The following is a 16,492-nucleotide window of genomic DNA, read 5'->3' on the forward strand; positions in this document are numbered from 1 at the left end:
AATATTATGAACAACAATATAATTAATAATAAATATGACTATTCGATAGACTTTCGAAAACTTTCAAGCCATTACTCGTCTTTTCTAATGATCGACTAATGACAATATATCTGCTTCGTCTGATAAAGAAAACATGACACTTGTCGACTTATTTATTGGTAAAATAATTTAAATACGTAATAAAAAGAAAAGAAAAACACTAGAACTACATAAAATAAATTAAAATGAAAAATATTCTATATGGAATAATAGTTATAAAAATAACACTTGTAATATATGATACTATTCTATGCTTATAAAATAAGTTAAATAACACTATAAGTCCATTATTGAATAGTTAAGAACTAAAGATAGTGCACAAATCGTTGCTTTTGTGGCATGCGATACGTGGGGGACTCCACGTGTGTCGGTATGGCATTGGTCAATATTATTTATTACAATTAAAGCATGTCCTTTTTGACACCTTGTTTTATTATATAGGTTTTTTTTTTATTTTTTTTAAAGCATCTTCAACTCTTCCATCCGTTGTTAATATGAAGCTAGATGAATAAGAGCTAACCGAGCATCCCGCGTCGTAGAGCTTTAGTCCGGCTTGAAGGTTTTGGGTTGTAGACGGATGATGGACGATGGGGGTGGGCCACCAGTCTCACATCACTCGCATACAAATATTTATGCATAATATTTATATTCTTTTAACAATTTTTAAATGGAATTTGTAAAGTTTTGGTGTTGAAGTCGAAATATGATGTTGCAGTTGTTTTGATGGCGTGTGAACGTCTAGCGTCGAAGATTCTCTTAAAATGGGATGGAACATATGAGTGGCCTTTTGTTTTATTTTATGTTTTTTAATTGAGGTTGCATTGTGTCAACAACTTAGCATGGTTATATTGATCTTGTGATATATTAAAGACTAAAAGTGATAATACAATAGACGTGTTTTATAGCATGAGTGATGCCGACAAAAAGTATGTCAATCAAGCTGTTCTTGGGTGACAAACACGATGAGTTTCTTCGGGTTATTTACAAGTGAACGTTAAATCTGCTAGTTCGAGTTGAGTAAGAAAACAACTCATGACGTGTACATAGAGGTGGGCAAACTAGGATTTTTCAAGAAGCAGGACTGTGTAGGAACCGGTTATGGGCATGGTATGTTTTTGGCTGATTTTGCTCAGTTTTATCGGGTTTTGCCTGGGTATGGTCTAGATTCTGATCGTGGAACCGATTCCAGTGGGTCCGAGTGTCGGTTTCGGGCCTGAGTAAGATAATTTTGATAAACCGAAACCTGGTTCATACCTGCGGGTCGGGTAGGACCGAGAGTTTTTTTCCCACATTTACGTGTAAATAGTCTAGGGTTGGCTATAAGAAATGGACAACAAACTAGGAATATAAGGCCTCATTTTTTTAAGTCCGATCAAACAAAAAAGATCAAGCTTAAAATTGAGTTCTCTTTTTCAGTCTTCCTCTCTCGCAGTTCTAGCACCTTTCGGCTCCCAGATTTGTTATTTCGAGAGAGGAGACGAGAAATCATGATTAGAGGCTTTAACTTTTCGTTACGAATTCATTTTCTGTTATTTATATGAAACTTTAAACGGAGTTTGAAGTGATTTGATCCAAATTATAATACTATCTTGTGTTATTGTTGGTGATCTAATGGCATAGATAAAACCTCTTAATCATGTAAAGATCTTGGATTCCAAATTTCCAATCCTTGGAAGTATATATATTGTTATTAAAAAAAAAAGAATACTTTTTTTGTGAAATAATAATGTGTTGCATTCCGGAGTGATGTGAGAATAAAGTTTTAAGAGTTCAAAAATAAAAAGTACATTATTCTTTTTGAATCGTGTTAAAAAAACATTATTCCTTTTAATTAACCTTGATTTAAATTGTTATGATGAATAATTGAATATATAAACAATTTAGAAGAAATTATAATATTGTCTGCCAACGTCATCCTAATTGCCACTTGTATGGAAGAGTTCTAATTCAACTTGTACCATTATTTTACAAAAAAAAAAAAATTCTCGAAAGGTAAAACTTTAATAAAAACGACAAAAAGCGCAAACAAAACATATACAATTATAATATAATTACATAATGTTGAACTTACACCAATCTAACCATGAAACTGATATAGATTTGAACAGTTTTCATCGGTTTTGCTAGATTCGCATTAAATACTGAATGTGCCTCACTCACTCAAAATCAATCAAGCTATTAGCGCATGGTCCATTAGTGGTGACCATGATGGTCCCTAGTTTCACCCATAAAAAAGGTCCATATGTTCGTAATTGTGCATATGATGGTTGGTGATTCATGGTTTCACTAACAAAAATTTTCATCAAAGCCCAAATTTGAAACATTAGCATTTACTAAGAACAAAAAACATATCTTTACATATTTATGGTGGGTCCAGGAACCCATTAAAAGCACCTATGATGGCAATTAATCCACGTGGGAAAATGTTAATTTTTTCATATGTCATGTTGTTTTCTTATTTGTGTTTGGGTTTCTTTTAAGACTCTAACCTAACCTTTAATAAAACATTCTGCCTAACTTGGGAGTACTTTTACAGTAGGTTTTGAGGCACAAAAAGCATTATTATATCATATTACTTTAGGAATCTAAAAGGGTTAGTAAACATCCCTATCTACTCATTATTATTCTATTCTATTGTCAATTAACTTCAACTAAACCTTTAAACTTAAAATTCATTTTTCCATCAAAAATTGTATTTTACACTTTTATCCGATTCAATTACTTAACAATATCGGATTCTAAAATACAATTTTTGATGGAAAAATGAATTTTAAGATATCGGATTCTAAAATACAGAATATGAATTGTGTCTATAAATCATGCCTAAGGGCCCAAGGGGCAGAGGTATGAGACAAGTGCCCTTCATTATATGTATAGCTTCAAAATTATATGATAGAAAGTTAGTATGAAATTTAATCATTAGTACTAAGTGATTATCGGTAGTAACTTGCCGTTGGTTATCATGGTGATTACCAACTATAAATTGGTTCATTAATGGTAAGTGATATTAACAATAGCAAACGGGATAAACTTATCATTAGTGGTAACTAGTCGCTATTTAAAACTTGACATCAATGACATGAGAGATCAACACATGGCATAGATTGACAAATCACCAACATTAACTAAGTTACTACCAAATAAGTTTTTGTTGACATTTTCCCGTGTAACTAAATAATCGTCAACTAACACGTTCTAGTTGTTAGTATTGACGTTGTTTCAACTTAAAAGTTGTAATTGTCCCATTTACTATAAAAGGGAAATCTTTAGTTTAATTATAATTATGTTTTTATACACAAACTATACACGATTAAGGAAGGCTATCTAGAACATTTGAAATTACGAAACCTGCAAGTTAATTTATATAAGTTATTATATTATTATGTAATTACTATAAATAAACCTTATGTGACAATAAGAAGAATAAAACCTATACCTTTCTCTAATGAAGTCAATATTTGTGTAACTTCATGAATTAAATAACATAAGGGTTTTACGTAATTACAAATTTCAAATTTTATAATACTAGTTATTATACATTTACACACATTCATAATGTAATTTAAATATAGGTATAATCCAATTAATTCAAGATTAAGGGGGTGTTTGGGATTGCTTATTTTCACTAACTTATAACTTATTAACTTTTTAAAAAGTAATAAGGTGTTTGGGATTGCTTATATTGTGAGAGAAAAACTTGCATAAGTTACACTTTTGTAACTTATTAACTTAATGAAAAATTATAAAGAGGCAAAATAAGGAATCCCAAACACCCCCTAAGTGCACTCTTTTGGTCACAATTTTGCTATTATGCAAAGTTGGTTTTGTTTGTTACTTACACATAAAACTTTACCACATTTGTTAATGTGTTGGGTACATGTTCACTATACGGTTTAAAAATGATATATTTTCACAAACATGTAGAGGTGTTCATGGTTTGAATGTTTTTACGCATCTCATCAAATGAAATATCCCTAAATATAAGGGTGTGTTTTTTTAAGCAACTCATGAAGGATCATCTCATAACTTTTATAACAACTATCAGTTATGTTGGACGTTTACAAACCGTCGTATCAATAACACGTCATATTCTAAGCTTTTCTCAAAAACTTAACTTTCCTGCACAACACCAAACCTCCACGAGGCACAAACTCCATTAAAATATTATCAAAATTGTATATATAATGTGTACATATGTGTGTGTGAGAGAGAGAGAGAGGGGGGGGGGGGGGTGCAGGCACAAGCTCACCCAAATGGACAAACAACCAAAACGTTGCTCGTTTGTGGGCTGCCACATCAGATGAATGGGCACCCACAAATCTTGCGTTGTGGGTGCTCTCTCACTTAAATATTAAAATAAATTCAAGAAGAGATAGTTAGATTTTGTGATAAAATATTGCAATATCAAACTTAAATTAAGATTGCTATTTTTGCAAGTATGAAGTAGCAAGATGAAGAAGCACCTGGAGCCATTTTTTATTCCACCATAACCCATAGTTAATGTTTAATTACACCAACTAATTAAATTCACGTTTTTATCTAAGCATCAATCAAAAACATTAATATTTTTGTTTTTCAACTCTTATTCATTCTATATTAAAACATACAAAATTCAAGACGGGTAAACATATTAGGTAACATAATTAACAATCTTATATTAAACTAAACATTAAATCTATTATGGTTAAAAGTTAGAGACAAATAAACACACACACTTTCGTAGAAATTTGTACAAGTGATTTAATATAATTAATATCGTCTTTCACGTTTACTAAATTTGTAATATTATTATTATAAAGTTTATTAAGTAAAAAACAAGAAATCACATGAAAGTCAAGACTCTCGAGCGTAGACATTCACACACTTGAATGTCGCCCGATGCTCATAAAAAAACGTATTGTGCAGGTATGTCACCGTTCATCAGGGTTGTTTCCGAGATTTCGAATGTCCCATACAAGAGTATATGAAAAAAATGGGTCGTTATATATAAGTTTTTTCATTGATCAACGATAACCGTGATTACAATAAACAAACAAAGTTATTGTGAATTAACTTCGCTTATGTTTATAGTTATAAAATATGGCCGGGTTTCAGTTATTTATAATGTAATAAAAGCCTAATATCTTATTGATATAATATATATTTAAAATTTCAAGCCTCCACCTAAAATGGGCATGGCCCTGCCATTCATAGATGCATTCCTTGCCATTGTCTTGCTTTTGTTAACACGTTTTATAAGGTGTAGACATTTTAATGTCGCTCAATGCTCCTTAACACGTGCATTGCGTTGCTATGTCACCATTTATACATGCATACTTTGCCTTTTCTTGCCTTCTATTAACATGTTTTATATAGTGTAGATATTAAATGTCGCTAAACACACCTAAACACGCATATTGTGTTGGTGTGTCACCGTTCATAGATGCATACTTAACTGTTGTCTTGCCTTCAATTAACGTGTTATATTAAACAAGTTATAATATTCGATAAATAAAACGATTAATAAAATAAAAAATGAGAAAGGACCGGATGTCAATTCTTGTGATGGTGGCCATAATGCAAAAGTGTGAGTAGTGATGCTTATTTTCTTATAAATTTATGTATGGGGCCAAACATGAAAGCAACTACCCATCTTGAAGCTAAGTACATTTTGCTTTAAATATAGGGGATTACTTGCATCGTCATCAATATTATTCAATAATATGACAAAAACCCTAAAATTGTCGTTTTCAAATAATTGTTCATGGGCTACAAACGGTGCAAACAATAATAAAAGTGAATAAAGAAGGCAAGATGATTTGTGGAATGATGCTAACTTATAATGTTTATTATATGTTTTTCGCATGTTTTTATCGTTCAAGTCCTTAAATATTAGTAAGCGTATATTCGAATGATATACGTTGTAAAAGCTATCGATAAACTATTGATTACGTGCGCTAGAATTAGATATTGTGTTGTTGAAGTTTGGATCTTAACACACAAAAATAATCAATTAAACATTTATTGTAAAACAAGGTGTCAAGAACTTAAGTGACGACGCTAATTAAGTATATGATTATGAGCTAATATATATATATATATATATATTTTCACTTGATTGGGTGAGTAGTCATCCAGGTGAGTAGTCATCCAACAATAACAAGATGATACATAGGTTTCTTTCTTCTTCATGTTTTTCATTACAATTACATTAAACATAACATTAAGAATAAAACAATAACAATCAGAAATAATACGAACAATGTATATAACTAGGGGTAGACCCAGAAATTTATATCAATAAAGTTAATGTTTATAACTAGGGGTAGACCCAAAAATATATATATATATATCTTTAAACATGCAGTGTATTTAAAAAAAAATACATTTTTACAGGATTCAACTATATTGTATTTGCAAAATTATTTACAAACAAAAAAATAATAATTAAAAAGTGGATAAACAAATAACAATACTGTATTTACAAAATTTTGATCAAACAATTTTTGCTAAACTGATTAAAAGATCAACCAAGAGAACTTTGAGTCAATATCAACTAAATTTATTTTTATTTTTAGTAGGTTTCTAGAATTAGAAGACCCCCTAAATAATCTTGTTCATAAATTGGGCTATGGTCTATGGGTGCTTTAACCTTGGGTTACCCATTTTATTTCAAAAACAAAATTTCATTTTTATTGGGCCTAATATTAATGGTTTATATTGTTATGCATGAATAGTGGACTTTTCACCTTTAGCTAGCAATTCTTAGTCCAAAAACTATAGGTTTCAACCTGTTGTGCGTGTCTAATTATACTTTGTTAGCGTTTCAGACCATTTAAGTTTTATTTTGATTTGATTTGATTTGAGAATAATAATTTTTGATATACCAAAATGTTTATATTGAACATTATTTTACTCATGTATCCATAATCATACCAACGAACAAATTTCAAGTGAACTATTAACTTTATGTTTACGTCTCATAATTCTCATTTATCTCGTACAAACTACAAACTGAACCTAATTTGTTACTTGTTAGAAACAAGAGTAGACACGCGAAATAAAATAAACACATAAAATTATAAGATTCTGGCACGACACCACACGATAAGTTAACGTGTTAATCATTAGAGGTGGGCAAAAGAACCGGTTAACCGAACTAACCTGAAAATCAAACCTAAACCGAACCGCTTTGAAATCGATTATGTAGAAACCAATTTGAAACCGATAACCGTAGGTACGGACCTGGTTTGTAATTATTCACCCGAAACCAGCCAAAATCTGGTATGGGTTGAAACTTGAAACCAGCTCGATTTGGTCAACAAAAGTCAAAACTGGTTTCTTCACCGGGATACGATCAGTTTCGGTTCGGGTTTGACCAACTTTTTGCCAACTTCGGTTAGGTTAACTGGTTTCGATGGAGAAAATTAAAAACCAGATCCGAACAACAAACCTACAGTTTCAATCAGTTCCAAACTAATTTCTACATAATCGGTTTAAATTCAGTTCGATTTCCAGGTCAGTTATGTTGCCCGGTCCTTTTACCGACCTCTACTATTAAGTATTAACCATGCCTAGAAACCAAAGTTAGAAAGCTTGAGTTAAAACTTAACCATGGTTGGTTAAGTTAGGGTTAAGATGCACAAACTTATGACGGTAGATATATTGTACATACAACTTGCATAAATAATATTCTTCTTTGATCTTTTGTGTTCGAGTAAAATAAAAAAGGGCCAAATATTATTATTATTATTCTTCTCGAACAACATGATGATAATAATTCAAATTCAACAAATGTTTACGCTTCAGGTTCGCATTCACTCTGATTTCCATTTCCACTATCATCTGCATGTTGATTTGATTGTTAATTTGGATTCAATTGGTAGTAGTTAGGGTTTCCGTTGTACGGATGCTAATAATAATATTAATAATAATATGATCGATGATGTTAATGCTTGTAGATCGATGAGTTAGCAAACCCTAGGCTTTGTGTGTGATGCTAATTTGTTGAGTTAATTGTTAATTTGTTGAATTTGTGGTTGTGATGATGTTATATGTGGTTTTTGGTATTTTATTAATTAATTAATTAGGATAAGGTTTTGTGTAAATTATAGGTTATGAAAGGCTTATAGCTTGTGGAATCAATGTGTGTGATTTGAATGTTTGATACTTATTTTTACGGCGTTTTGAATATGCGGTAAGCTATTAGGCCTTCCGAGCACCGGTACTTGAGTTCGAGCCCTGAGACGGAATTTCAACCGTTCATTATTAGTTTGACACTTTTAGTTTCTATATGTTATTTTTGAAGCATTAAATCCTCTATGGGGGTGTTTGGCCTAGCTTTTTTTAACAAAGGTTATAGCTTTTTTTAGCTTTTATTTACTAATTAAACTTAATTTGGTGTTTGGTTTAGCTTTTTAAGCTTATGCTTATTAGCTTATATAAGCTCATTTGAAGATGGTTTTTTAGCTTATTTGAAGAAGTTTATTTGTGTAAGGGTGTAAGTTACTCATTTGTCCTCAAATGGTGGTGGATTAGTAATTATTGGAGCAACTTATTACTCTAACAAATTAAAGAATGGTGGATATAACAACTTATTAATTTGCATAATTAACATGTAGAATATAAGCTAATCCTAACACTTAAAAAGAGCTTATCAAATAATAGAAAATAAGCTATAAGCTACTTTAAAATATAAGCATAAACGAAAAATTAAAAGCTAGGCCAAACACCCCATATATGTTAAATAAAGATGCTGATTTGCTGAATTGTTTGGTGAATTAATTGTTATTTTTTTGAATTTGTTGTTGGTGATTTTTGGTTTTTGATTAATTATATAAGGTTTTTTTTAATGTAAATTAGGTTTTGGACTTTTGGTTTGTCGAATTGAAGTCACTTAACGCTTATAGTTTGTGGAATCAATGTGTGTGATTTGCTGTTTTTTTCTCCATTTAACTCACCCCATTTATGTATATTATATATTACCTTAATTTTTGAACCAAGTTTCTAATTTGGCGCAATTGTATTGCTTTGAAGGTCGAATGAAGAAGCACAAAAGTTACCAATTCAATTAAGTATATAATCTTTGTGCTGACGTAGCATATCTAGTATTTTTCATCCAAGTGGCAAAAAATAAAGTAAAAGATGGAGTGCAATAGAGATGAAGCTAAACGGGCGAAAGAAATTGCTGAGATTAAGTTTAACAATAAAGACATTACAGGGGCAAAAAAATTCGCATTGAAAGCCCAAAATCTGTACCCTGAGCTTGATGGTATTTCTCAAATGATATCAACTTTGGATATTTATATCGCTGCAGAAAATAAAACAAATAACGAGTCAGATTTTTATGGGATACTTGGCGTAAGCCCATCGGCTGATGATGATACCGTGAGGAAACATTACAGAAAACTAGCTTTATTTCTTCATCCAGATAAGAATAAATCTGTAGGGGCAGATCGGGCATTTAAATATATTTCAGAAGCATGGAGTTTGCTTTCCGATCGAACCAAACGAACCGCGTATGATCAGAGGGGGAAAAACGGCGGTACGGCGGCACCACCGTCAGCTGGACAGAATGGGTTTTACAATTTCACACGAGGTACAACTGCTGGAGCAAAAGCTACTAGTAGTACCGCGAAAGATCATAAACCAAAGACTCAGAAAACGTTCTGGACGGTTTGTCACGGGTGTAAAATGCAATATGAGTATTTGAGAATGTATCTACATCAAAACCTTTTGTGCCCTAATTGTCACGAGCCGTTTTTAGCAATGGAAACCGCACCACCGTTTACCAAAGTTTCTACTAAAGGTTTCAAAAGCCAAAAACTCAAAAACATGGCTGGGAAGCATAGGTCAACGAGTCAAAGCTTTCAGTGGGCCCCGTTTTCGAAGACGGGTACTCCTGCTTCGTCTTCTCAAGCTGCAACCATGGTCCAACTCGCGTATGAGAAAGTCAAAAGAGAGAGAGAAGAAGCTCAAGCGGCTATTAAACGAGAGGAAGCTTTAAAAAGGAAAAAGATTTCGAAACGCGCTAAATACTCGTCATCCGGGCTGAAGAAAAATCGAGAGGAAATTGATGCCGGTAAAGGTGTATCTGATGTCGACGTTCAATCGCGGTTAGTTAAAAAGGCAAGGAATGAAATCAAGAAAAAATTGCAAGAATGGAAATCGGAAACTGGTCAAACCGTGGTCAACACTAGTAAACATAAAGAAGAAGAAATAAGTGTTGACTTGGTAAACGGAATGCCAACAAAGGATCCGATCGAGCCACTTGTACTCGATGTCCTGGATCCCGATTTTCATAATTTTGATCGGGAAAGATGCGAAACGTGTTTTAAAGAAGGCGAAGTATGGGCTGCGTATGATGATGACGACGGTATGCCAAGGCATTACGCGTTAATTGAAAAGGTCAACTCAGTTGACCCATTTAAGATAAAGGTACGCTGGCTTAACTTCCAAACTAATAATGAGTTGGATTCAATATTCGGATTTTCAAAACCGTTAGGTTTTGGTGAGTTCAAAACGGGCAAACACAAGACGGTTACGGTTACTAATTATTTCTCACACAAGGTTAGTTTTACTAAAACGGAAAACGTGTTTTTACAAATTTACCCTCGGAAAGGCGAAGTTTGGGCTTTGTATAGAAACTGGTCACCTGAATGGAATGATGAAACGCCAAACGAAGTAAAACACATATATGAAATTGTCGAAGTTGACGAGTACGATGAAGAATCGGGTTTTACGGTTACTCAACTTGTGAAAGTTGCGGGATTTAAAACAGTTTTTCACAGGCAGATAAACGTTAACGAAGCGAGGGTAATTCCGGAAAGTGAAATATTCCGGTTTTCTCATCAAATTCCTTCTCACTTCTTGACCGGTCAAGAATCAATCAATGCTGTCAAAGGTTGTCGGGAACTCGATCCAGCAGCTACCCCTTATGAGTTTCTTCAAGTTATAGCAGATTTGCAAGAATCAGAGGACATAGAAATTGATGATGTCAGCGGTGGAGGGGATGATGTGGCAGCGGTTTTATCAGAAGTTAAGGAAGTGGTGAATGTCGAAGATTTGTGAGGTGAGATTTGCAGAGATAGATAGATGATGTCAGCGGGCACGATGATGAGTCGGCAGTTTTAGCAGGGATAAATAGATAGATGAAGAAAATGGCGGTGTTGAGATGGAAGAGGTGAGTGTGCATTAAGCAGTTGGACACTGTGCATAATAGTTTGTCCGCGGTAACTGCTGATGTTCTTTAATTATTATACCGGATATATGTTCTGATTACATTGTTTAAATTTGACTTTGTGATTCGGGGTCAAAATGTCGGCGATGAATACAGGATGAATGGATGTTATTAGTGTTTTACTATTTTAGCTTTAATTTGATTTAGTGAAATTTAGTTGTTTTTAATATCCAGAATTTCTTTTCATGGGGCGATTGGGATTTTCGGGTAAAAATTGCGTGTAGTGTCTGCCTGTGGTTTCTATGCAGCTGGTTGTTTCATGGTTTTGTGTTCTGTTATTCTTTATTTAGAAATCTGTTTTGTTATACATCTTTCCAAAATTACAAAATTTCATCTTTACTGACCAATAAATCATTTATACTTGAGGAGTATAGATGCATAAGAAACCAACTGTTATTACCAGGGGTGAGATGTGTCAAACTCGAACTGGCATGAGACCGAGACTGAGACTGATGGGTTGGTCGGGTCGGTGGGTACTTGGCAGGATGGGTCGAACCAGCCTGAAAACTGTTTTGACTCTTTAATAGGTCTGGTAGGGTTAGAATGCTGCTGTTTAGACTGTTAATATACTCAAATATATTTCAAACGCAAGCACGCGACCGTTGTCCATTGAAGCTGCGACTAAACGGTATGACCGTTAAGGCTGAGCTTAGGTTAGCAGGTTTGGGTTCAGCTGAACTTTATTTTACTCTCACAGGTTTTGGTGTCTGGTTATGAAGCTTCTTTGTGATACACATATATCCGCGCTTCTTAAGTTGTATGTAAAACCTTTTAGGCTCTGCAGTTTGCACTGCTACATGTCTTGGAAATGTATCACACCTTTAAAAACCAACTTATGTACCGGTCCAGTTGGCGCAACAACGACCTTTCGTCCATATTGCCATTATATTTGTAAACAATCTAATTAACCTTTTCTTTAGATTATACTTTCGGTTTAAGTCTGAAAGACATGTTAAAACTAGAGGAATAAAACAATATTAGTATTACACATACAGGTCTTATTACAAAAAACGACAAAAATAATGAAACACGGTTAACATTACCCAAGCGGGTCGGGTCGGGCTATTGCAGACAAGGTTTAAACCTATAATCTTCAACAACCCTACTAAACTATACTACGCGTGAAACAAAAGACTTAAGCCTTTGCGGTCAGACAAGGATGAAACGCGGTCCCACAAGTGACCCATTGTCGTTTCCGATTATGTGGAAACACACAATTGGGAACCTTAAACCACTCTTTCCTAGCCATATCATAACCGACCAACCGGTTCATCGTTTTAGACCGAAGCGATAACATAAGCAATGTTTTGTTACCCAAACAAGACATCTTAATGGGCTTTCCATAAAACTCTAAGCACCATACATTTGGCATTCTGTCAACCTCCTTCCACAACAGAGTCATCTTCTGAAGCTCCCATATGCAAACGCACGTGGCGGCGTTCTTCGTCAGCAACCCCGCCAACATAATCCTGCCGCCACACTCCGCCAGCGTGTGCTCCCGTAAGTGGACAGGGGTTGGAACCCGAAACTGTTTCCAAATCCCCGTTTCCATGTCGTACGACACTATCCCATCCAGATCCGACCTTAGGAAATACATACACCCGGATACAGTCACGGCCTGTGATCTGTAGTTTAACGACAGTGGCACGTTAATACACGCAGGCATGCCACCCGGGCGTGTCCACGTGTCGGTTCCAGAATCATATATTTCATACCAACCGTTCGACCTGACCGACATAATCCGGTAGGACGTACTTGATTTCTCTACGGTCATCCCGACAACCACTCTTGACCAAACATTGACCGGACCGGATCTAGCCCGTAACTCACGGGAAGACCGGGTCAACGGGTTACACACGTAAAAGCTTCTATGATTCACGTCTATTAAACACACGAGCCCGCCTGCAGAGGCAACAGGTAAAACTATCGTTTTTGTGGGGACCACGGGTGCGGTCGGGTGATGCCATTTTTTTAAAACCGGGTCGTATAAGGCTCCCGTGTTGACATTTTCAAGTGTCCCTGTGTAGAACCACGGTTGGGGTCGAGTGAGTTGACTGCATTGAACTGAGAAGCTGTTGGAAGTCAAGATCGAGTTCCATTTCTGGCAAACGGATCTGAACCGAAAAAAGGTTGCAACCGGGAGTCGGGCGATTAGAGTTTCGTACAAGTCTTCTGGGAATTCTTTCCAGATTTCCGGTTCCATGGGCTCACTTGGATCAGAGTCTTTTCGGGCCCGTTTAGATGGTGGGCCAATCCCAGGCTCTAACATCTTAAACTTTTCAGTCATTACAAGATTGTAGTAATCATCTTCTGATGGATTATCTTCAAGGTTTATATCACACCATCTACAAAGAAAAATAAAAGCTTATGACGAGTATTAAATAATTAAGATATCATGTAATTAGGATGAGTTATAAAAATTTAAGATGTTTGTTAATAACTACAAATCTAGAATCTAGATAATTGATGTATTCGGATCACAAAATGGAATTCTTTTAGTTCTGATAAATCAGGTACATCGAGTAGGAAAGATCGTCTAGGCAAGCTCGTGGAGCCTGAACGAGCCTGGAAACGAGCGACTCGTAATTGGATTGATAAAATGCTCGAAACAAGCCCGAGCCTCAAATGAAGCTCATTTAGTTATCGAGCCAAGCTCGAGCCTTTATGTGTAGATCATTTAGGCTCAACAAGCCTAGTGCATTCTTATGTTTTAAAATCTTTATTAAAACTTTTAAATATTAATTTCACACCATACAACAGAGCTTAGGCTCGTTTAAAGTTTTTCTCAAAATATATAAAAATTAATCAAAATGTATATAATAAGCTAATGAATAAATAATAAACAAGCCGAGCCTGAGTCTTGCTTGAAAAAACGACTCACTAGCTGAGCTCGAGGTTTAGCAAAAGTGCCCAAAATGACCCGAGCTCTCGCTCTCGTAAATTGATAGAAACGACACGAATAAGCGGTCTATGAACAGCAATTGAACCTAATTTGAACAAATTCTGATCTTATAATCCTTCAACCGAACCAATCGAATGCCGAATCGATAACAACAATTGAATAGACAAATTTTAAACCGTAATATTATAATATCACAAATACTCATACAAATAATAAATAGATAAAAGTAGGCAAATCAATCGATCTAAAGTACAGCAGCAAGGGGTAAAATAGTAATTAATTACCTGTAATTCCAAACTTCCGGTGGTTGTTGGAGTATCGTCAACGGCGGAGTGGCGTAGAGGTTTTGAAATTGAAATTGAAATTGAAATTGAAATTGAAATTGGAATTGGTTGATGAGATGATTTAACATTTAACATGTCACGCACAAATAGCAGCATTTATTCTTACTGTTTTTATTATTAGATATCTTCTTCTTCATCTTCATCTTCATCATAATAATAATATTAATAATAATGATGATGAATGATAGCTAGCCCCACCTCCACCTGCTTTCTCTTCAACAAACTTTCTCTCACTCTGTGTATCTATATGCTGTATGCATCTGTTTGTTTGTGTGAAAATGATAACAATTTTTTTTATTTTTGAGTTAAAAGTAAAGTGCGGTTTTTTTTCGGTTTGTTTAAACATGCGGTTTTATTTCAACGGTTTTAAGTTTGTGATTTTTGTTCATGTGGTTTCATTTAACTTGCAATTAAACCCGACCTCATTAACACAGTTAAGTCTTGTCGTTAAACCCTTCAGGGTGCCCTTCACGTGAATGACAGTTTTTGTCGTTTTTTCCCCCAAAAACACCCCAACCCTTCGCGTGAGGGGGCTTGCGAATTACGGTTGGGGGATTATTTGGGGAGAAAAACGACAAAAATGCCCCTCACTTGAGGGGCACACTGATGGGTTTAACGACAAGACTTAACTAGGTTAGTGGGGTCGGGTTTAATTGCAAATGAAATGAAACCACATGAACAAAAATCGCAAATTTGAAACTATTGAATTAAAACCGCAAATTTGTACCAACCACATAGACGAAAACCGCAGTTTACTCTTTATTTTTTTTAACTGCGAACAAATCATTTCAATATGTTAACGACTAGATTCACTATATCAGGATAGTCACGTCTTTCGATCTGTGAAAATTCTTCACCTAATGTCAGCGGTCGTGAACACTCGCTCGAAGGACATAAATCACCTAATGTCAACTAGTGAAAACCACATTCGCCTAGCCTCTGAAACTAAATGTCGATGGACATAAATCAAACTTGGTTCGCATGAAACATCAAATCTCTCCTTACCACTTCAACACCAGCTCATTTCGCTAAAGTTTGGGTTAATTATTAGTTTGTTTATTACTGTTTGCTTTTTTTCCTTTTTAGGTAATATTTTAATTTAATTTCCACGTCGGCAATGATGGTGAGAAGTATTGACCAATACGATACTTTTGTCCCTTGTTCATTGGGTCCTTTTTGGTGAATAGTAAATACAAGTTGTTTTTAACTTTTTACTTTTAGCCTCACGGGTTCATTTGAGGGAAACTTGGTTAATATCATTTTATACTATGTTAAAAACTTATGGGTTTGCTTGAGGTTATGAGGTTAATCGTGTAGTTAATGGAACTTGTTGGCTTACGAATTACCGTATTAAAAGATTATTGTGGGATTAATTGTGTAACTGCAAATGAAAGTTGAAGGGTTAGTAATGCAATTAAAATTAAAGTTAAGAGGTGTCATACGTAAACAAGTGTAAATATCATGACACGGATTTCAAAACTATGCACCGCTGTTGACATTCACCTATTAAGCAACCTTAAACCACCACTATGGTTGTTGTGGTAGCTTAAAACTCGAAACTTGTTTGAACCAGGTTTGGAAATAACTACTTGAAATTGACTTAGGTATAGACACGTCGATGGGCTCGACTTCGCTTGTAAACAATTGAGTTTGAGCAGACCCTGACTTGGCTTGGTTCGAATAAGTATATATTTTAATGCTTTTACTTCATTCTTATTCTTTCTAACCTACTTTTACAACTAAGCGTCAAACCTCGAATAACGTTACCCAAGTGTATAGCTCCATGTAAGTTAATCCAAATATCCAACCTCAATACTTTCGTATTGATAGTCGATTTGGTGAGGTGTGACCTGATTTCTCTTTTCATTATCACAATGATTTAGGGACCTAATATACGACATATTCTCAATGCTCATATGTTTTGATGTGAAGAATGGTGCCATATTGCTCGTTTTAATCAAGTGCGTGGCGCTTCCTTGCTCGTTTTAA

At 34.6% G+C, this 16,492-nt stretch overlaps 2 protein-coding genes across 3 annotated transcripts; one reads left to right on the forward strand and one right to left on the reverse strand.

The window, feature by feature from the left end:
- Positions 1-7,697: 7,697 nt before the first annotated feature.
- On the forward strand, positions 7,698-11,430 carry LOC143627644 (uncharacterized). Of its 2 annotated transcripts, XM_077097431.1 has the most exons (3): positions 7,698-7,827; positions 9,055-11,034; positions 11,139-11,430. In XM_077097431.1, exons 2-3 carry the CDS (start codon positions 9,163-9,165, stop codon positions 11,166-11,168), a joined length of 1,902 nt encoding a protein of 633 aa, XP_076953546.1. In that variant the 5' UTR covers positions 7,698-7,827; positions 9,055-9,162; the 3' UTR covers positions 11,169-11,430. The 2 variants fall into 2 exon arrangements, with proteins under 2 accessions (XP_076953546.1, XP_076953545.1); XM_077097430.1 differs by having other exon boundaries at positions 9,055-11,430.
- A 775-nt stretch (positions 11,431-12,205) lies between these two features.
- Positions 12,206-14,502, reverse strand: LOC143627590 (F-box only protein 6-like). The gene is made up of 2 exons (XM_077097374.1): positions 14,444-14,502; positions 12,206-13,602 (listed from the first exon to the last, which is right to left on the reverse strand). The coding sequence occupies exon 2, from the start codon at positions 13,542-13,544 to the stop codon at positions 12,393-12,395; it is 1,152 nt and encodes a 383-aa protein (XP_076953489.1). The 5' UTR covers positions 13,545-13,602; positions 14,444-14,502; the 3' UTR covers positions 12,206-12,392.
- Between the last annotated feature and the right edge of the window lie 1,990 nt (positions 14,503-16,492).

Source organism: Bidens hawaiensis, unplaced genomic scaffold, assembly GCF_021521415.1.
Source record: "Bidens hawaiensis isolate Kalapana, Puna unplaced genomic scaffold, B.hawaiensis_p1.1 tig00004685_1, whole genome shotgun sequence".
Classification (NCBI taxonomy): Eukaryota; Viridiplantae; Streptophyta; class Magnoliopsida; order Asterales; family Asteraceae; genus Bidens; species Bidens hawaiensis.